The 21,303-nt window shown below is 36.1% G+C and overlaps 1 protein-coding gene across 2 annotated transcripts in view; it reads right to left on the bottom strand.

Moving 5' to 3' along the window:
- Positions 1 to 21,303, bottom strand: part of UBR1 (ubiquitin protein ligase E3 component n-recognin 1) — a 75,039-nt gene that overhangs the window by 28,978 nt on the left and 24,758 nt on the right. The window contains exons 6-26 of one of the 2 annotated variants that reach the window (XM_074909606.1): positions 20,021 to 20,159; positions 18,374 to 18,436; positions 17,942 to 18,065; positions 15,099 to 15,206; positions 14,575 to 14,663; positions 13,676 to 13,774; positions 12,863 to 13,020; positions 12,154 to 12,253; positions 11,729 to 11,857; positions 10,752 to 10,932; positions 9,772 to 9,833; positions 9,446 to 9,556; positions 8,459 to 8,524; positions 8,215 to 8,316; positions 6,636 to 6,699; positions 6,087 to 6,211; positions 5,092 to 5,144; positions 3,988 to 4,090; positions 3,419 to 3,467; positions 1,297 to 1,451; positions 286 to 385 (exon numbers count right to left, since the gene is read on the bottom strand). In XM_074909606.1, the coding sequence (XP_074765707.1) occupies positions 286 to 385; positions 1,297 to 1,451; positions 3,419 to 3,467; positions 3,988 to 4,090; positions 5,092 to 5,144; positions 6,087 to 6,211; positions 6,636 to 6,699; positions 8,215 to 8,316; positions 8,459 to 8,524; positions 9,446 to 9,556; positions 9,772 to 9,833; positions 10,752 to 10,932; positions 11,729 to 11,857; positions 12,154 to 12,253; positions 12,863 to 13,020; positions 13,676 to 13,774; positions 14,575 to 14,663; positions 15,099 to 15,206; positions 17,942 to 18,065; positions 18,374 to 18,436; positions 20,021 to 20,159 (2,180 nt within the window). Of the gene's footprint in view, positions 1 to 285; positions 386 to 1,296; positions 1,452 to 3,418; positions 3,468 to 3,987; positions 4,091 to 5,091; positions 5,145 to 6,086; positions 6,212 to 6,635; positions 6,700 to 8,214; positions 8,317 to 8,458; positions 8,525 to 9,445; positions 9,557 to 9,771; positions 9,834 to 10,751; positions 10,933 to 11,728; positions 11,858 to 12,153; positions 12,254 to 12,862; positions 13,021 to 13,675; positions 13,775 to 14,574; positions 14,664 to 15,098; positions 15,207 to 17,941; positions 18,066 to 18,373; positions 18,437 to 20,020; positions 20,163 to 21,303 lie in introns of both variants that reach the window. The other variant, XM_074909605.1, reaches the window with a different exon arrangement.

The following is a 21,303-nucleotide window of genomic DNA, read 5'->3' on the forward strand; positions in this document are numbered from 1 at the left end:
AAGAACCATTTTCAGTTATTGAACAGCAGTATTACTTTTCCATTTCTTTCCCAGAAGAGAAGCACATCGCTTCTTCAACATACTTGGCAATTGGGAACAAAGGAAGCTAGACTAAACCTGGCTTCTTGATTATTTTTTTTTTAAAAAAAGCAGGCTTTAATTCTGTAGCAAAAAGTAAATCCTTTCTGACTAAAATCATTGAATACCTTCTTCCAGTTTATTTTTGTTCTTACAAAATGAAGTTAGTATAATAAACTTTGCTCATTTAAAGGAAAGGAAACATACTTGTCGCTTTGTGATAAAAATCAAAGGTTACTTCTTCTTCTGGAGACTTCTGTAACTGCTGCTTCTCTTCTAGTAACCCTAAAGAAAGGAGATGAAGCACCTAAAAAGAGAGAATAAGAAATCTCATTCACTGTTGGAGGTCTGGACAACTGGCATATAAAATAAGGATGTTTAATATAGTTCTGTACTGTGTGCTGATATAACCATTATAAAACACAAAAACAAGAGAAAAAATTGCAGAGATCATACATGGAAAGTTAAATAACAATGCAAGATATCATCTTCCTGCATATTACTTGCACTAAAATTAATAAACCTTGTCATTTTCCTGATACAAATCTATGAATATTTCCTTAATTCCATAATCCAAAGATTAGCATGTAAGGCAAGGCAGTTAAATTATCTATGCATTCTAACAAAATTGATTAATTCAACTAGCCTGTAAATTCAGGTCCTAACCCTATAAGTATTAAGGAAAACAACAAACAAACTTCAACAATATCAGTAATGTCTTTTTTTTCCAAGTATAAAGTCACTGTGGTGAAATGAAATGTTTAAATACTTACAAAATTCTATTATTTCATGACTGAGGCTCCAAAGACATTTACATATTTGGAGACTTTGCACCTTACAAGATGAAGCAATTCCAATTTATTTAAGATGATCAAAGAGTTACTGATTTGCACATTAATTTCCAAGAAAAAGATGAGGTAAAAATTACATATTGAAACAGTTTCAGTGATAAGGCAACACAGGGGTGAAAGCAAAATAGAAAACTGAAGAATATTCCCTATTTAATACTACTGTGTTTCACATTTCTATTTTACAGTGGAGGTAAGTAATTAGAAACACTTTCTTCGTCAGTAAGATTTATAAAAACAGGTCTGAAGACAAAAAAGTAAATTCTTATAATTCAAAGTTGAAGTTTATCTTTACACATTCTGATCTTATCATAAGCAGTTACGATCAACACAGGAATGACCACAGGAAGAAGACCAAAGCTAACCATACCATTTGGATCATAGCTTCAGTCCACAAGTGGGTTTCCAGCTCTACAGCTCTCTGAAGAATGGTCCGCAGTATGTGCATCATAACATCACAGTTCAGAATCCTCACCACGTTGCTGAATGCAGGACTGAAGTCTGGAGGAGGAGGTGGTGGCAATGCTAGAAAATGGAGATGTGCAAATATATTAACAAACTGGCATCTCAGAGATTGCAGGCAAAAAGTAGAGAGCACAAACACAATAATTCCAGTGAAAGAACAACCAGACCTTTAAATTAAGAAAGCCACGCTCAAACACAACTGTTCACCTTAGCTTTTATCTTCAGCAAAACTAAGTACTTTTACTAAGTTCTTATATAAAACACATGCAAACTAAGCTAAATAATCACAAGTACTTAGTTGTATCTGTAAATGCACATATTTAATACTTTGCACTGCCTTATCATTTATGTATCACTAACAAACATACTGTTTGTGTTTTGCATCAGACAGTTTTCAAGTCACTGAACAAGAGCAAGAAGTGGACCTTCCAGAGTGTAGTGTCTCACATGAGTGTCCCATGCCTATATGGCTGCAGCTCTAAATTCTTCCTGTACCAGGGCACTCTGACCATTTCTACCTATGCACATTTTGTGAGCTAATATTCAAACCTTGTGATGTGGTGTCTCACCAAGGAGACACCTGGAATCTTTGCATCTACAAACAGCAGCTCATTTAACATCACAGCCTTTCACTACCTGGAAGCATTGACTTAAGTATTCTTTTGGTACTTGGATGCCTATTTTCAGAAAACTTCATGAATGCAGTGACTCTGAAACCATCAATCTTTTGACAATTTAGACTGAATGAATTATAAAGTTACTGACAAAGACATCACTGCCACATAAAAGCATATGCATGAAGTATCTGCAACAAAGTGGGTAGCCTCAGGAGAATACACATCAACATAAACAGTTATCTTTATTTTGGAAACTGGAATTTTTCCATTACATGAATGTGAGTTTCTGACAATAACATCTAAATATCTGCATTTTTAAAAATAAATGTCCCTGCTAACATTTTAAGTTGCTGAAGTGAATGGGGGAGGTGGGGATGAAATTTAGAAGTTACTGTTGGAAATCTGTGAACTGTATAAACAGTGGAGGAAGAAACCAAAAGTAATCCAAAGATACTTTTTTTTCCTCAGTATTTTCCAGCTGTCACAATCTTCTGGATTACTTATAACTGAAGGAAATTAAATTTTTCCAAAGAGAATGTGATTTCCAATTTAACTGCATCCCTCCTAAATGACAATGGAAAGTTATTCTTTCTCAGTTCCATAGTTTTTCAACTGAAAGGAACCTAAATAAATTAAAATTTACTCAGAATTAATTTTAACTATCTTAGGTATGAAATTCCATACTGTCCCTAACTGTACACAAGAATCAAAGTAAGTTTTAGAATAGGAAGTAAAGATTAAAGGTATCCAAAATTGGAAGGTCAATCTGGGAAGAGAAAAATAATTATATTTGTGGCAACTCAAAAAGCAGATGATAGCCGATTTAATTAAATTGTTCATTGTACTTATTTGTTCAACTTACAAAGTCCTCCTCAAATGAAATCAATGCTCGTGACTTGAATGAGCAAAACTCAAAAGGGAAATAACAACTGTGTTACAATGGAAACATGGAGTTTTATTATTACATGTATTTGCAGCTTCTAAAAAAGAAAATTTTGATTTATAAAACTTAAGCCTCAAGCTACTTTCAGAATGGATATAAGCACTAATTCCTGCAGCAACCTTCTCTACATGACATTCTGATGTCTTAACACTGTGCTAGAGAAACCACTCACAAAAAATATACTTTTGCCTCCTAGTTACTCCACCACAAAAAACTTGGAGTTGTTGATTTTGTCAATGGGTACTATGCAGTATTTATCTGTTGACATGCAAATTAAACTAAAAGTTCCAAAACTCCTATCTTTGCATTAATAAAAAAAGAGAAACATCAGGTGCTAATTCATTACAATTACAACAAATCTAATATGAACTCAACTATCCATGATTGAGTCAAAAGCCACCTCCCAAAGCTTATTTTATATGCACTGAATTAGCACATCTGTTGAGACATCAGTTACAAAATTTTACCTTCATCCCTGTTTTCTTGTTTTCTTCTTTTCTTTTGTGTATGTTCAGCCTACAGAAAAAGTAGTGTTGTTATATCAGCATCTCTACAGAAGCACACGAAACAATAAGAAACCCTAAACTAGAAATGTGGCAAGATACATAATCAATACTTGTTTGTGTAATCTTGACTGAAATCCATTTAACAATATTGCATTTTGCATTTCGTATTTCAGTTTGTAGTAGAGATAAATAAGCAGACATATTTGCTTCCGTAATAAGGGTTATAAAAGCAAAGCTTGGGATTTTCCAGTTCAGAGATAACTCTTAAGATATTTTGTTCTTAGCACAAACAGTTAACAGAGTTAATATAGAAGTTACCATAGGGAAAATAGTAATACAAACCATAACACATCAATTTTCATTAACAATCTTGACTTCTTTACGAGTTTATTTTGAAGTTACTTATATGTAATCTTTACTGAATCAGTTTCTTTAGAATCCATTAATTCCTTTGATTCAGCAAAATTATTTGGACATTGATAAGTATGTACCATTTTTTAACTTCTGAGAGTGAATCTCACACTACTTACCTTGCTGTGCTGGGTCTTAGTATAGTGATAAAAGAACATATTGAACTCCTTCAAGCATTCATCTTTCAGTTCATAAACTCCATGGCCAGATACACCTGGTTTCCTTACAGAGAAATATTTCATGACATACAGATTAACAATGCACATCTTTGATTGCAAACAAACTAGTAACACACTTTATTTTCTAAGGAAATGCTAATAAGAAATGGAATAGTGATGGTTGGTCCATTAACTAAAGAGCACTGAGTGAGCAGAGTTATCAGTCTTTAATTTTCATGACTGTTTACTACTGTAAATACTACTCAGCAGCAGAATGTTTCTAGTCTATACCATATACAGTACACCATATAGCCTCTGACAGATAAATTCTCAGTTTATGGCTCAGCATTTCAGACACTGCATGTTATTGTATAAAATTCATTACTGTACTAAGGTACAAAACAAGTAATACAAACAGCTACTTTCCAGACAGTTTTTTCGAACCTTATATGTAAGTCCCAAAGCAAAATTCCTAGGTACACCTGTTTCTCCTGACTAATCATTAACAACCAAGCCACATGACATTTAAAATAAGGTATACTAAAATAATTAAAATTACAAGACATTTTTCTGACAAAAATAGCACACATTTGAACTAGTTTTTCTCAACTGCTACTATTGATTATTCTATATTTTCTTGCATATATATAGGTATGTTAAAAAAAAAATTAACTCCCAACTGAAGTTACAGCGTTAGGAACTAAGTAACATCTAAACCAATGATTAGGTGGTGATTGTCAAAGGTACAACAAGTTTTTAAGGCTCCCAACCATCTCTGAAATAAAATTAGTTTTTGAAGATTTTCCCACTAGGACTTGAGATTACTAAACTCCTGAGACTCCTTAAACTGAATGTGAAGAAAGGGGGCACAAAAGGAGAGAAGCAGCAGCTTTGGATACTTCATACACTTTTCTTTCCTATGCATATTTGAAAGCATATAGATTTTATTAAGACTGCAAAATATTAGCTGAACAGAGACTGTGCAGTGCAGCTTGTTTAACCCATATAATCTAAGAGATCCTATTTCACGTTCAAGCTACTTATAAGACAATATTAAGAACTTACTTAAATGTAGCCACTTTATCAATTACATTCTCCAAGCCAGTTTCATTGTTCTCCTGGTAAAAAATTTAGTTTGGGATAAATATATAAGGATTCAAATATCTTCAGTATTATGCTAGGTTTAACAAAAATAGACATACAGACTTAGATCAATTCCCTAATTTATGACAATACATTCTGCCCACTGTTATTCAGAAAGCAGATATTCATAATTGACAAGTTACAAGGAAGTAGCGAAGACAGATAATACTTTCATTTAATCATGTAAATTTTATTTATAACAGAGCTGATCTCCAGAAAGAGCAGTGCCTTACCCAACCTCAACAGAGGGAAAAGCAGAGTTATAGTCTCTTAAAACAGTGGATGTGGATCACGCATTATAGGTTTATGATAATATATTCCAGGCTATTTCATTTATAGTAAAACGCACAATAAAGCTTTTTGCATTGATTGTCAGCCCTGAAAACTTGCACAGGCTATACAATCTAATCTCTCCTTTGCTTGAATTTTCAATAGTTGGAATAGAATGGCAGGGGAATTTGTGCTTTCAAATAGACCTGTACAATACTTGACTTCCAACTGATCTGCACAGGTTTAAGTGATCAAAATTACGAGATCAAATTTATTGATGGTAAACGGGGCAGAATGGAATCCAGCTGCATAGTCCTACAGGGCCAGAAGAGATAATTTTAGAGCTTCGCTTTCTGAATCTAGGAAAACTACAGCTGAATATTCCACCTCTTCATCAAAAAGCATAATCCCCATACAAACCTTTTCAGATTAGGCCATTCATGAATCCATGACATTTACCAGTAATTTACCATTACATCAGTAAGGTATGTAAGACCCTTTGTCATGCTATTCTGTAATTCTGAAACCAACATTTAAGCTTTATATCAGACATAAAATGCTTCCATATAAAGATATGTAAGCTAAAGAAGAAAGAGACATAAACCAAGAAAAGGTCAATTAAGGAAAATAAATAAACAAGGACTCACATTTTCAGGCAAGGATTTGGTAATTGCACTGTGAGCCATTGGTTCAATACATAACAGATGGATGATTTCTCTCATGGTAACATCTTCTTTCGTCACATTACTTACTCCAGGCACATATCTTTCCCCTACCAGAATGAATCAAAAGGACAAGAATGCCAAATATGACAGTTATAAAGTAATTCTGAATTTTGCACAAAGGTAATGTTATTGCTGGGATATTTCATAATATAAGTTTGCATTCGCCAGAAACCTATCCCAAGTGTGTGAGAAGAAAAATGTTCTTTAGCCTAGCTTCCTAACAAAACAGGCTGAGATGGAGTTTCTCTTCATATTCTACTTTAATAGTCAATTATGAAGTTACCTAGCAGCTTCTTTCACTATGCAACCCCTATTGTTTCTGCTTAACAAATACTTGTGATACTGAACAATCTATTTAAAATAGACATTCTCCAGTATCCTCTCCATACCATCTATGTTTAAGAAAGCCATCAAGCCTGTTTAGTCAAACTGTAATAATCCATCACTATAACAGAGAGAAATGAAACTTACCCACAACATAGATGAGAATCTGTAGCATCTCTTCTATTAACACATTACATTGTTTGATCAAATCCTACAAGAATTACAGAAACCAGTTTTTAAAAAAATCAAGCACGATAATCTGTCAAACGACACTGAACTCAGAAGACACCTCCATTCTAACAAGCTAGAAAAAATACCTGTGCTTGTAGAAAGATATTATTCTGCAACTGAAGTGCAAGATTCACATCCAGGAAGGGGAACAACAGCTAAAAATGTATCTCAAATGAAGGGTTACATGAAAGTTCAAGCCTCAGGAAGTAACACAACAATCCAAGAAACTTCCAGCCAAAATAAGAACACATAATAGAACTTAAGAGACATAAATTTTATAGAGAAATCATTTACGTGGATTTTGGTAGGTGTCTGATGAAATAAAAGTCAAACAGGGCAAATTCTGTTAGTTCATTTTGAGTAAGTGTATTGGGTTTATGTGGCAGGGTTTTCGTAGCGTGAGAGGGGATACAGGGGTAACTTCTGTGAAAAGCTTCCAGAAGCTCCCCCAGGTCCAAGTTGGACCCACCTCTGTGGGCCAAACAAATGAGCAACGTATTTAAGAAGGGGAACCTGAAATGGAGGGGGGAGTGAGGGTAGCACCTATGCAGACACCAAGGTCAGTGAAGAAGGAGGAGGATGGGGGGCAGGAGCATCAGAGCAGAGACCTCCCTGCAGCCCATGGTGAGAGGGCCAGCTGTGCCCCTGCAGCCCATGGAGGCCACTGGTGGAGCCCATGGGGGACCCCACGCTGGAGCAGAGGCTGTCCCTGAAGAAGGCCGCGACTCTGAGGGAAGCCCACGCTGGAGCAGCCTGTTGCTGGGAGGACTGCCCCCCTGGGAGGGACCCACGCTGGAGCTGTTTGTGAAGAGCTGCAGCCCTAGGGAAAGGACTCACATTGGAGAAGTTAGTGGAGGACTGTCTCCTGTGGGAGGGTCCCCACGCTGGAGCAGGGGAAGAGTGCGAGGACTTCTCCCCTGGACAAAGAAGGAGTGGCAGAAACAATGGGTCATAAACTGACCACAACCCCCATCCCCTGCCTCCCTACACTGCTGGAGGGAAGCGGGTAGAGAAACTGGGAGCAAAGTTGAGCCCAGGAAGAAGGGTTGGGGGGAAGGTGCTTTTAAGATGTGGTTGTATTTCTCACTGTCCTACTCTGTTCTGATTGGTAAATTAGTAGTGGTGGTGGTGTTCAAATTAAATTGATGGACCTTTTCCCCAAATCAGATCTGTCTTTTGCCCATGACCATAACAGGTGAGCAAGACCTCTCAGTCCTTGTCTTAACTCCAGACCCTTTTGTTGTATTTTCTCCTTCCCACTCCACCAGAGAGGAAGAGTGAGTGGCCACATGGTGCTTTGTTGCCTTCTGGGATTAAACCACAACAGTAAGCCTCTACAAATTCCAAATACAAAATTATTTATCCTACCACTAGGACATGTGTTGACTTACTTTTAGTGTGGTCTTAAACATGCAGTTATCAACCGTAACTAGTTTCTCTTATTAATGTTCCATAAACTCAAAGCAAACAATCAATAGAAATACTTGCCACTTACCTGATCTTTGGTGGGCTTGATCTTTCTGAAAGCATCAGTAAGCTCATATCTCTGCAGTATCAGCAGGAGGAACTGGTTTGGATCCATAAGAGATGCACCTATCTATCAAAAAACCCAAACTAATATGAACATCAGTTACTATTACAGCTCTTCACTAATTATAAAAAATACTATTTTACCAAAATTAAAAGAAATTCCATGAAAATTTTATGAGTCATGCAAGCAATGATTCAGAACTTTATACCTGGAGCATGATGATGTCTTTATCATACATCTCTTCTCTGCATTTAACATCTTGGTAATAGAATACCTGAGAAATTGGAAAACAAAATGAAAACAGAGATGCAATGCACTGTCAAATATGCACCAGTTAATGTCTGAGGCTTTTTTAAACTGCACAGCACCTTAAGTGCTGAGTAAGGGACAGTCCCATGTTTCAAAACAAACATGTACTTTGATGGAAATGAAAAAACGTTTTTTCACATATCCAGGGAACATCTAAGCCATAATTCTTCACACCCTCTTCCAAGACAACATCACTTTAATGGCTGCTACTGCCTGAAGTCAAAATCTCCTTCTCTTACCTCAGCTCTCAAAGAGACAATTCTACAGGTGGCTACGAACATTTACTTTGATTTCACCAAAGGGTCTTATGAAAGGTAGACATGGAAGATCTCTTCCATCAAAGAAGAAAAAAACAAAACAACCAAAAGTGAAGTCAAAGCAAGAAAAATACAAGTACTTAAGGACAGACTCTTGCAACAAAAAAGCCCACAAGTAAGTTTGTCATGTCTAGTTACATGGCACTTGAAAGTTTAGTATGAGATTGAAGTAGTTTAACTTCTGCATATAATGATTACCATACACTAAGAGATTCTTCTAACATTTTAAGTTATAAGCAACAGTACTAACAGTACTTATGCAGTGATTTCTTCACCAGATCTGAAAGCAGTTTACAGTAGACATCAGTAACATTAATATCATTTCACAGAGTCAGAAACAGTCATAAGAGAGATGAAAATACTTATTTAATTCAGGGAGGCAAGCCACTGATAAAGCTGGAAACCAAACCAAGTCATCTAAATCCCCACCTAGAAATATTTCTATTTAGTGTAGAAGCAATCCCCACAACCTCTTTCTGCACTGGACAGAAACAGCAATGGGAGCATTATTGAGAAACATTTGCAAACACCATTAGGACCAACTAACTACCAAATATTGTAGTGAGTACCTGGCTTATGAGGGAGAGCCCATTCCTTCTCCACATCTCTGCAGCAACCTGAGCAACCAAGACAAGACATCGCAAAGGATATTCTACTAGCAGTTCCACTTGAAATTCTTCCTAGAATTAAAAAAAAAAAAAAAAAGAAAAAAAATTTAGCTAGTCTGTCAGTGACTTTAGAATTGTAAGTCCTAGTGAACAAAGACACACTGACAGCAGGAAAATAATTTATGTGTGTATAGCATTAAAGTTACAGGATATAATTCCAGGCTTTTTTCTTCCCAGAGTCTAAATCACAAGAAGCATTTTGAAAGAAAAAAAAAAAATCATCTTACAGGAGAAACAAACTCATGCAATCTTGAGATGGTTCCAGTCTTGCTTAATCGTACATGAAGACCTACAAAACCAAAAAGAAAAAAAAAATAGAAAATAAATCAATAGAAAATAAATCAAAATCAGTAAAGTTGCTCCTCCAACCTATTCTAAATGTTAGCTAATCATCTACAGTTCAGACAATTACAGAAAAAAAGTCAGTTTATTTAGGAAAGACTTGTTACTTTAAGATATGTATTACATTATCACAACAGTTCTTACCAGTCTTCCAATCCGTTATTTTATGAATAAATCTACTCATTTAATGAATTCATTGAATTGAGATTCTAAGCAGTATTGTAAAAATTCTAATTTCACATCTAAATCATATGTCAGTAACAACTGACTTTCAAGACAACAGGCTTAGCAGATGCTATCTTGGTATCAAATGATGTGGTAAAGAATCTACAACTTAATAACAGCATATGATTTCATTTGTATTGTAAAGAAAGTAGCTATCAAGCACTGCTGTAGCCCTTTGTACTCTGACTGGAAATCTGTCTTGGCATGCTGCAAACATGTCTTTTTATGAGGAGCACTTTAACAGTCCTAAGATACATGTGGCTGGAAAATAAATTTGAGATACAGTAATAATAACATTCATTTATGCAGAACAGGTAGAAACAGAACCATGTAAATTCAAACAGTCTAGAGAAAACTGAAGATCTCATTAAAACCTGAAACTTCCTTCTCGCCTGACTTATCTCTCTGCTGTTAAAAAAAACACCAAACAAAAAACGTCCTCCAACCCCCATGGTAGATGTTTTTTTGAGAAAACCTTTCCCTTCGTGGAACATCTGGGAAACAGGGTTGCCTGATCATGAGAATGTCACGAAGTGACTGATCTGTGAAGTGCTTAACCTAAATGCTTTCTAAAATAAAGAAACAGAGATTGATGATAGACATCATTCAAATAGCAATCAAAACAAAACACATCACTTACCGGCAAGAGTCCTAGAGAGCGGTAAATGTATGCTGACAGGGTCTGCAGACACTCTGTAATGCCTGCTCTCCAGAATATGGCCACACAAGTGAAACACTGTCTTTTCCCGTGAGCGGCCATTTGTGCTGCACCTCATCACAGCTTTATGACATTCCCTGTAGGCCTTAAGCAACAGTTCTTCCTATGAATTTAAAATAAATGCACAGCATTATATTTAAAAATCATATATATACACTAAAATTTCTCACTTTTTTCTGACTGCATAAACAGTTACTCAAAATCCACAATAGAATTACTACTGTTTCTTAATACTGAGATGTACTGGACTGAAGCAGCAGAACATCCACTAAAGCCAACAGAGACTATGCTTCTGTTCAAAAAAAAAAAGCTGCTCTATCAAATACTCTAAAGTCTATGTACTTATTTAAGCTGCAACATTAAAAATTTGCATAATTAGTACCCCAAAATAGATCAAAAAACTCCTGAACTGCTGTAGCTGTTCCTACTGAAAAAAAAACCTAACCACTTCAAAATATCTTTAAGTTTATAAATTGTAAAATTTCCTTCCTTCCTCCAGTACAAGGATGAGCTCCATTAAGACTACTTACAGTGCAATTACCCAATGAGTGCAAAGTTTCTGCAGTCCACATTTGCAATTAAAAACGAACAGCATGCACTTCAAAACATTAAAACTTGACAGTGATACCATGAACCTAATTCTCAAAATTTTGAATTATAAGAAGTATTTTCGCTATGATTTGCCTCACACCCTGCACAGCTTTGTCAGCCAGAGAATTGTATTTCTTCCAAGATCTCTTCTCTCTGTCACACCACGGATTAATTCTTTCAGACTTATTTTTTGTAGGGATCTGTACTGAACAATAGTGAGCTTTTTAAAAAAGCTGCTATTTAAAAAGCACTCAGGAATATTCACAAAAGGCACGCGTGTAAGAATCCCAGACAATTGATATACTTACGTCACAGGCACACCACTCCTGGAACATCAAAAGAATGTTCTTGAGCTGCATCTGTATAGCAATAGCTGCTTCCCAGTCAGGGTCCACCTCAATGTGCTGACCAATCTGTCTTTTTATCTCCTCCATTCCCTGAAATGGAGATATCACAAAATACTCAAGCTAGATCAGCAATTACAGGCTTAAAACAACATAAAATCCCATAAGCAAGTGGTAAAATATAGGCTGTGCAGATACATGTAGCTAAAATGGATGCATATTTTATAAACATTACTTTTTCACCCACCAAAGATAGGAACTGAAGAATTTACCATCTTAATTGCATATGTATATCCACAATATTGCTATGTCCAAAAAGATGAGCTAACAAAGTGCTGTAATATCTTTAAAATAACATATTAGAAAGAAATTATTTAGATGTGTTGTACCTGCATGCAAGTTAGAATCCTTAGGAAAGAAACAAATCCTTCCAAAAACCGCTCTCTCAGACGGTCTGTCCATAATGTAGGCTTGCTGACTAAGACATACCTGTCCCCAAAGAAAATATTATCATCTTCTGCTCAGACTTCTCTTCTGCTTATGCTTGTATTGAAAGTGTTCTTTGTATTAAAATAATCAACTGCATCATCACATTACATCACCCTCCCCATTTCAAAATCCTCTACTAGAGTTGCTTCGTGCAACTGCAACAGTGAAATTAACAGATTTTTTTTAATTCCAAGGTATTTTGGGTGGTTTGCTTTGACATTATGCAGTTTATTATTAGAGTAATTTGGGACCTGTAAGAGTGAAAAATGGTATGTAGATGAGGATTATACAGCCTTCCCAGAACGATAATGAGTGGAAGCAAATTTCCCATACTGACTCAGAGTAGATATATTTTGTTTATTAATACAGTTGTTATATGGAATGACACCAGGGAAAAATCATCAAAAATTGTGTTTATAGAATAGAATTTTGGTATTTGAAAATGTTAAGATTCCACCAAAAAATAAAACATTAACATTTCAATGTGTGTTTTTTGAGGATCTGGGGTTTGTTTTTAAAGCATTTTTAGCAATAGATTCCTGAATTGAAACACCTCATCCTACTACCAATTTTTTAAGAACTGCTCTAGCTTCTCAGCTTTACACTTACCTGAGGTCATATATTACTGAATATACCCGGTTCAGTTTGTCCTGACTGTAACCTTGGAAGTTGAACTTGTCATTTTTGTCTAGGTACTCTGGAAGCACTTCTAGGAGTGTCTCTGTAATGATAGTGATTACATTTTGCTCTTCAATAAGATGTCGGGCCTGCAAGAAGAAAATTGAAACTTTTTCTTCCTATTTTTGCTGAAGAGAACTGTCAATACAATTTTTCCTTTGAAGAAATTATTTCAAGCATTTGTAAAGAGTCCAAGCTATAAAAACTCCCATAGAATTAATTACATATGAACACAATTTCTATCAACTTAGCATGTTTGTTCACTCTGACAGCTTCAATGTAACAGACATGCTACTTTTTCTAGAAAGATCTTGTAGAGAAGGACTTCTACATTAGTACTTCAACCAAGAAATATAACCTTTAAAACCTATGGGTATACTTTGCCCTCCTAGGATTTAACATATTTCACCCACACAAATATATTTTTTTAATACCTCCTCCCCCCAAGTTTTTAAAGTTACTTAAGAAGTTAAATGTTAACAGTAAATGAGCACAGCAAGTTAATGCAGAGAACAATGCTGCCTAAAAGTTCTACTTATTTGCATTCCCTCTATCTTCTGTAAAGAATTTTCACATAAACTCAAGCTCCTGCTTTCATATTGGCCTTCACAAATCTCAAAATCATTCATTTTCTACTCAGCAATGCATAAGGACTCTCTGCCAAGTACAGCAGTCTGCAAAGGTGGTACTGCTAGCAATTCTCAAATTTATTTTAAATTTATAGAAGAGACAGGCTATACATACCAGAGTAGGTACAGTGAACATCTGAACTGAGAGTGCTGTCACAGAGAGAACTCTCTCATGATCATCACTGATGTATTCTTTCTGCAGTGCCTTGTAATACTAGGAAAAGAAAACATTGGGGAACTCAAATAAATAAAACAAGTGTTAATTAGAAGTGTTTACTTTTTTATTTGTAAGGATTATGTCTCAGCGTCCTTCTTCCTTTCTAATAGAAGCAGTTCAAACAAAAACGGCACAATGTCCTCAATGCACCAAAGCAATTAAGAATGTGCCCCACTGCCTTAATACTGGTTTATATACAATTTAACTGTTCAGTCAGACTGGAACCAAAATATTTTTTCTATTACAACCAATCTTCCCCAAGAAAAGAAATTAAATATCTGAAAAAAAGGATCAATAAAGACATTAACTTGTTAGAAAACAAGTCTTCCTCCTGCAGGGAACTGCATGGGTATTTATTCAACAGCTGTCTATAAAAGATGTGTACAATGAGGAGTGTAAGTCTTTATTTGCTTTGTTTCAGAGACATGAAGCGTCAGTCACCTTTATGAGAATTCAGAAGTCACACCATAAACCAAAAAACATTTGGTCTTATGTTTTGTGTATTTCTTAACTATTGCGGCTAACTTAAAGACAGACCAGTTTCGATTGCAATTCATTTGCCATTTCAAAAGATACACACAATACTAACAATACTGCATTCAAAATGAGTATATCTACCTACATGACTATAAGGAACAAAGCAGTGACATTGGAATTAATACACTTTAAAAAAGCTAACCTAGTTGTTGATGCTCTGCATGTTGAAAATTCATTATTGAAAAAAATCTCCAGACTTCTTGGGGGAATTTTACAAAGCTAGTAAAAATTCATTGCATAAAAAGCAAATAATCATTTACCTTCACAAATTCCACAGCAAAAAGTTTTTTATATTCCATTTCCATGAAAAAGCTACTGAAGATAAGTTCATGAAGAACCTTCCTTGCCCCTGTAAAGAGCCAATACAATGCACGTCACTTTATTGTACTAAAATCCAGCGTTTTGTGGAAGAGGAGCAGGTATTAAATTGTAATTAAAAATCATTAAAAGCCATGGAATGGTTATGAAGTATATGAACAAAGTTGTTAATTAATTTTTTAATCTTTAACATTTATTGGTATGTATTTAAAACAGAGTAATCAAGTCAGTCAGGCAATGTCTTGTGAAAAGATTCTTCAAAATATATAAAGCAGGAAAAATTTAAAAGGCAAATACATTCCCAAAATATTTATTATCTCAGCTGTAAAAAAAAGGCTGTATAAAAAGAACAAAAGTTATAATGAAATGTAACTCCACCCACAGAGCACTTAGACTTTTACACATTTGTTACACACATGAGAAGTTAATTTGCCTCTTCAGTTTACAGCAACGTGGATAAACAAACCTTTATGAAGTTTTGCATCCCATAGCATCAACTTGCTTATGAAGCACGGCTTTTCAGACCCAGCTTCTTCTCTGAGACATATCTGACAAAAGATCTGGCGAAAGTCACCTATAAGGATAAAACTATTCATTTGTACAAGAATGCTTTGATAATTAAATGACATGAGCCAACAAAATGAGAATTACAGAATTCTATATTTTTTTTTAAAAAAAGGCACCTAAGTATGAATTATTTTTTAACAACACTTTTTCCTCAGTGAACATACTCCTACATACTCTCCCCCTTCCTAATTTCTTATTTTTATTCTTACCTACTTTATTTAATAAATCCAGTGATGCATTTAGATAGCTTTGGAAAGCAGATCCATAAAAAGAGTTCACTATGTCAGCACAGAAGTGCACAAGCTAGGCAAGTCTATGCTGGTCCCTGCCTTGAAGCCTGAAAGTCTTTTGTAGAATTTCAGAACATTATTTTATATTTTCTTGCACCTATCAGTAAACACAGTACTTCCTGAAGCAGTTTTGGGGATCAACATATCAGAGTCACCCATAGGTTACTAATGTTCAGAAATGAGCTCTTATATTACTAATGTCAAAAGGAAAAGTGGAGTGCCAGGAATCAAGTTCCTGACAACCTGTTAAGTAAATACTATTGAATGCTTCTTGATCCGTATTCTACCACTTGAAGTAAAACCAGGAAAATAATAGGAACCACCAGACCACAAAAAGCATCTATGCCAAAAGCATTTATGTATATAATCGAGAAAAACAAGGACAAGAACGTTAAGACTTCGATCTTTGTGTTTGAAAACTCTTATAAAACTAATATATTAAAGTTTCAGTTGACCTATAACAATTTCCTAACCCAGAATGCTACACCCAACACGGAAGACTCCTTTTTAGTTTTAGTTTATCTCATGAGCTAAAGAGGTAATGCTTAAAAACTTAACATTCTGAGGATTTGCTGGGGCACTGACACTGATTTGTCTATATTCACACAGAATCAACAGATGAACAATTAGCTGTCAGTTTGTGTTTTAGAGTAATTCCATAAAATTGAAAATAGTAAGAAAAAGTATCTAGGAATGAAAATGTGGATAAAAATCAATCTTTCACTAGAAACCCTGAAATAAACCACATAGTCAAAAATTTGTACCAATTAAAAGAACTGTCTAAGGAACTCCAACAAGCAAGAAAATAACATCACTGAAATAAATACAAAGTTGAAAAAGAACAGAAAGCTACAATTTGTAAAATCTTGTAAAGAATTACAAAAAGGTACAATTCTGATATATGTATTTCAAGGGAAAGGTTGGAAACCTCATGAAGTTCAACAAGGCCAAATGCAAGGTCCTGCACAAGGGTCGGGGCAATCCCAAGCACAAACACAGGCTGGGGGAAGAGTGGATTGAGAGCAGCCCTGGGGAGGAGGACTTGGAGGTACTAGCAGATGGAAAACTATGAGCCAGCAACATGCACTTGCAGCCCAGAAATCCAACCACATCCTGGGCTGCATCAAGAGGAATGTGGCCAGCAGGTTGGAGGAGGTGATTCTGCCCCTCTACTAAGACACACACACCCTCCGCAGTGCTGTGTCCAGCTCCGGGGCCCCCAACATAAGAACAACATGGACCTTTGGAACAGGTGCAGAGGAAGCCTCAAATATGATCAGGGGGCTGGAGCACCGCCCTTATGAAGACAGGCTCAGAGTTGAGGTTGTTCAGCCCGGAGAAGGCTCCAGAGACCTTACAGATGCCTTCCAGTGACTAAAGGACTACAAAAAAGCTGGAGGAGGACTTTTTACAAGGGTATGTGGTGACAGGACAAGAGGTAATGGCTTTAAACTGAACGAGGGTAGATTCAGATAAGATAGAAATTCTTCCCTGTGAGGGTGGTGAGGCCCTGGCACAGGTTGCCCAGAGCAGCTGTGGCTGCCCCCTCCCTGGCAGTGTTCAAGGCAGGGTTGGATGGGGCTTTGGGCAACCTGGGCTAGTGGAAGGCGTCCCTGCCCATGGCAGGGGGGTTGGGACTAGTTCGTCTTTAAGGTCCCTTCCAACCCTAAGCCTTCTACGATTCTTTGAAAGTAAGTGTTCAGGAATAAAGGTAAGAAATTCACTTAGTTATCCAAGCTTACAAAAGAGGCTAAAGCAGATCTACCCTATCAAGAAGGAGAGTAAGTAGTGAGTAGAGCTTAATCTATGCATATTTCTATAGTGAAATTTTATAATGGCTTTATTTTGGCAAAGCACGGGTACAATAAAACCCTATAACAGAAATCAAAATTAGATTGATTCAGAATTCTTTAAAATCATGAGCATCATCAAACACCAGAACAATGTTTGAAAGCTTAAAATAGATTTTCCACTACTGGAAAAAATTTTAAATTAAGGTGTGTGTTTGTTTTACTGCACTGTCTAATTACATCACAGCTATCAAATCTGAAGCAGGAATTAATTCAAGCAGAGGATGTACACTTTTGCTCATGGAGATGTTCTACAGCTTTTCACCAGCACTGGAGAGAGCAGCTTTTAAGCGAAGAATTCACTGAAACGGGGTATGTGATGCTGAAACTGAGGATAATAAAACTTCTACAGGAACAGACAGAGCTCGAGCAGGGAAATACATTTATTTTAGAAAGAAGGAACAGAAAAGTACTCTATTCATAACCATACAGATGGATAGCAGCACCCATACTACCATACTATTTATTTACTACTTAGGAGGAATGTGAAAGTATTTTAATGAGGGAATATCATATATAACACTGGTAAAGACATTTTTTAAGAGAATTAGTCATTCAAATACTGACATGGCATTATCATAACAAAAATCAGTTATTCTTACTTGAGTAGCTCATGAGTTTGTTCAGCCAAGAACCAAGGCGTAAGGCAAACTTCTGGTGAGCCATAACATCAGCATGCAGAACCTCCACATGAAGTGGCCGTTGAGAAACATTTTCAGAATGCCTCTAGGAGTCAGGTAAATATTAGCAGATATAAAATAAAGTTAACATGAGTTTTCTATTTGTCTTCACCTCTCCCAAGCAACAAAAGAAATCAGTTTGACATTTTATTTATGAAGATATCTATCTATCCATCCATCCATCCATCCCAAATGTGGTGGTGTAAATTCAGTTTCAAATAAGTTCAGACAGGTTATAAAAACATGGAAGTACTAAGTTAAAGACTGTACAGCAGACAAATAAGTCTTCCATATTAATAATAATGAGGTTGAATTGTTTGTTTTTTAAATGAGAAAAAAATTTTAGAAAGTTACCTTGATTTCTTCTTTTGCTTCATGACAAGAGGCGTAATGTCCTGCCTTAACAGCTCTACGACCCTGTATAAAGAAAACACTGAGCATAAGACCAATATAAACCAAAACCGAAGTGTCAGAAGCCTGATCCTTGCTGTGGTTTTACATATGAAAGAGGGACCAACACCACACCACGCTGCTTTCAGACATCTAGAAGTCAATGAAAATTAGTAATTATCTTTAGAAAAAAGCTGATTTAATTAACAATGGAATAACAAAGTAAACTCTGGGTATCTTAATATAATTAGATGAGGAAAATTCATGTACACATTAAAACAGATGAGAGGGATTTCTGCTTCGAATACAAACCACATGAACTTTCTTCCTAGCACAAAGTACACTCATTCTGGATTGCTTTCCTACAGTCTTCCCTAAGATTTGTTACTTCTGTATATGAAATAGCAAGGTATGTAAGTGTGAGTTTGACAGCTCTTTTAATAAAGTCAAGAACAGGTCCAGTCTAGACCTCAAAATTTACTCAAAGGAAATCAGAGGTATGAGCTTCCAAAACAAGTTTTCCATGCAGCAGAATTTCAGCAAGATGACAGGACATAGCTGTATGTTGTGGAACTGTTATAACTATAGCGATATAAACTAGTTCTGTGCTGTAGCAGGTGCTTTGTAAAATGAAGAGTCTGATCAACCCTGGATCTAAAATTTAGGTTTCAAACAAAAGGAACCTTTGTAATGGAAACTTTTAAAAGTTACCCTATAAGCATGCATGCTACATATTTTACGAAACATGCAACTGCAGGACAAGACTTGTAACTGACACTACTAACTAAATACAACTGAATTTTCACTACCTCAACAAAGAGAAACACAAAACCTCAGTTTTTACTGATCAATAAAAAATTATAGTATTAGTAAGATGTTTTATAAGTAAACATACAGTAAATACATATACAGCTATAGACAAAGCTTCTCTGTGTGCAAACATGTAAGTTTTACACTTTTGTGAGGTAAAAAAAATGGTTGAAATTAAGATAATTCAAACACTGATCATATTCCACCCCCCTCAGTGGAAAAAAAAAACAGCAAAAGCCAAGAAACATTAGTAGTGTAAGGTCTTTATGCAGAACACTAGTTTCAAAAGTGAGGTAGTGAAATTGTCAGGTTCACCCACATTCCTTCATGGATTCTTCCTGGTTTCATCTGCTTAATTTGAAGTTTTAAGATTTTCAAATGAAGTCTGAGCCAGAACAAGCACTAATTCTTGCAAAATGTAAAGTATATTTCTGACTAAATATAACTGAATATGTGTACTGTGGACTTGTAGATTTTTCCAACATATATTGTGAAAATGAAACTTTAATCTCAGCTGAGACAAAAAAAAAGAAAATATGTCAAACATCAAAGGAGCAATTTCAGAAAAATCAGCTCTTCCCTTTCTCAAGAAACTGGGGTTTTGTCCTGAAGAAAAAAAAAAGAAAGTGATACAGTTAAAAAACCTTCTTGAAGTAAGTGCTGATTAACAATTATTCCGCAACATGCCTTTCTCTCTCCTCAAGCTCCAGCATCCCAGAAACAAAGATTCTATGATCAAGGGACTATAGTAGCACTTAATAATTAAAAAGTTACTTTCTTCCATATCCAGAATGCACTAACCTCTTTATCTATGGCAGTAGTATGTAACTGGGCTTCACCGAGTTCGCAGCCAAGTGCCCTCTGCAGGCTATAGATGACATGATCGTAAGAATGATGTTCATCATTGAAAAGGACACAGTAGTAGCTGTCTACCTTCTCTCTACTGGGAAAAAGCCAACATATCATCATACAAATAAAAATAATATTGTAAATAGTGTTCTATCCAATACAAGCAACAGCTCACTTGATAGCTTGAGAGAAATGTAAAACACAAAAAAACTATAAAGCATATTATTCATGTCAAAGACATACCCCCTTCACCATCTATACCAGAAAAAGTCACAGAAACCATGCACCAAGGACAAAAGAGGTTTTAATTTATGTGATTATTCCATTATTATTTCCTCACTATAATGTTTTATCATCCCATTTTCTTTTCAATATGACACACAACAGTCTTTTTTCCATTTTCATAGAATCATAGAACATGGGGCTGGAAGGGAACTTTCAAAGTCATCTAGTCCAACCTCCCTGCAATGAGCAGTGACATCTTCAACTAGATCAGGTTGCTTGTCCAACCTGACCTTGAATGTTTCCAGGGATGGGTCATCTACCACCTCTCTGGACAACCTGTTCCAGTGTTTCACCACCCTCATTGCACAAAAGTTCTTCCTTGTAGATCTTGTCTAAACCTACCCTCTTGTAGTTTAAAACCATTACCCCTTGTTCTGTAGTAACAAGCCTTGCTGAAAAGTTTGTCCCCAACTTGTAAGCACCCTTCAAGTACTGAAAGGCTGCAATAAGGTATTCCTGGAGCCTTCTCTCCAGTTTAGAGGGAAGGATGTTGTGATGCACCATGTCAAAGGTCTTACATAAGTCCAGATACATGATCTCTGTGCCTCTTCCCTTTTTCACTGATGTAGTCACTCCACCACAGAAGACCACTAGGTTGGTCAGGCAGGACTTGCCCTTGGTGAAGTCACACTGGCTGTCTCAAATCACTTCCCTGTCTTCCATGCACCTCAGCATAGCTTCTAGGAGGATCTGTTCCATGATCTTCGCACACACAGAGGTGAGGCTAACAGGTTGGTAGTTCCCAGGGTCCTCCTTTCTACTTTTTATAAAAAGGGGTACAGTGTTTCACTTTTTCCTGTGGGAATTCAGGGATTTCACATGACTGCTGTGACTTTTCAAATATCATGGAGAGTGCCTTGGCAACTACATGAACCAATTCCCTCAGGACTCTGGGATGCATTTCATCAGGTCCCACAGACTTATGTATGTTCAGGTTCCTCAGGTGGTCA

This window comes from Athene noctua, chromosome 6 (assembly GCF_965140245.1).
Source record: "Athene noctua chromosome 6, bAthNoc1.hap1.1, whole genome shotgun sequence".
NCBI classification, from domain to species: domain Eukaryota; kingdom Metazoa; phylum Chordata; class Aves; order Strigiformes; family Strigidae; genus Athene; species Athene noctua.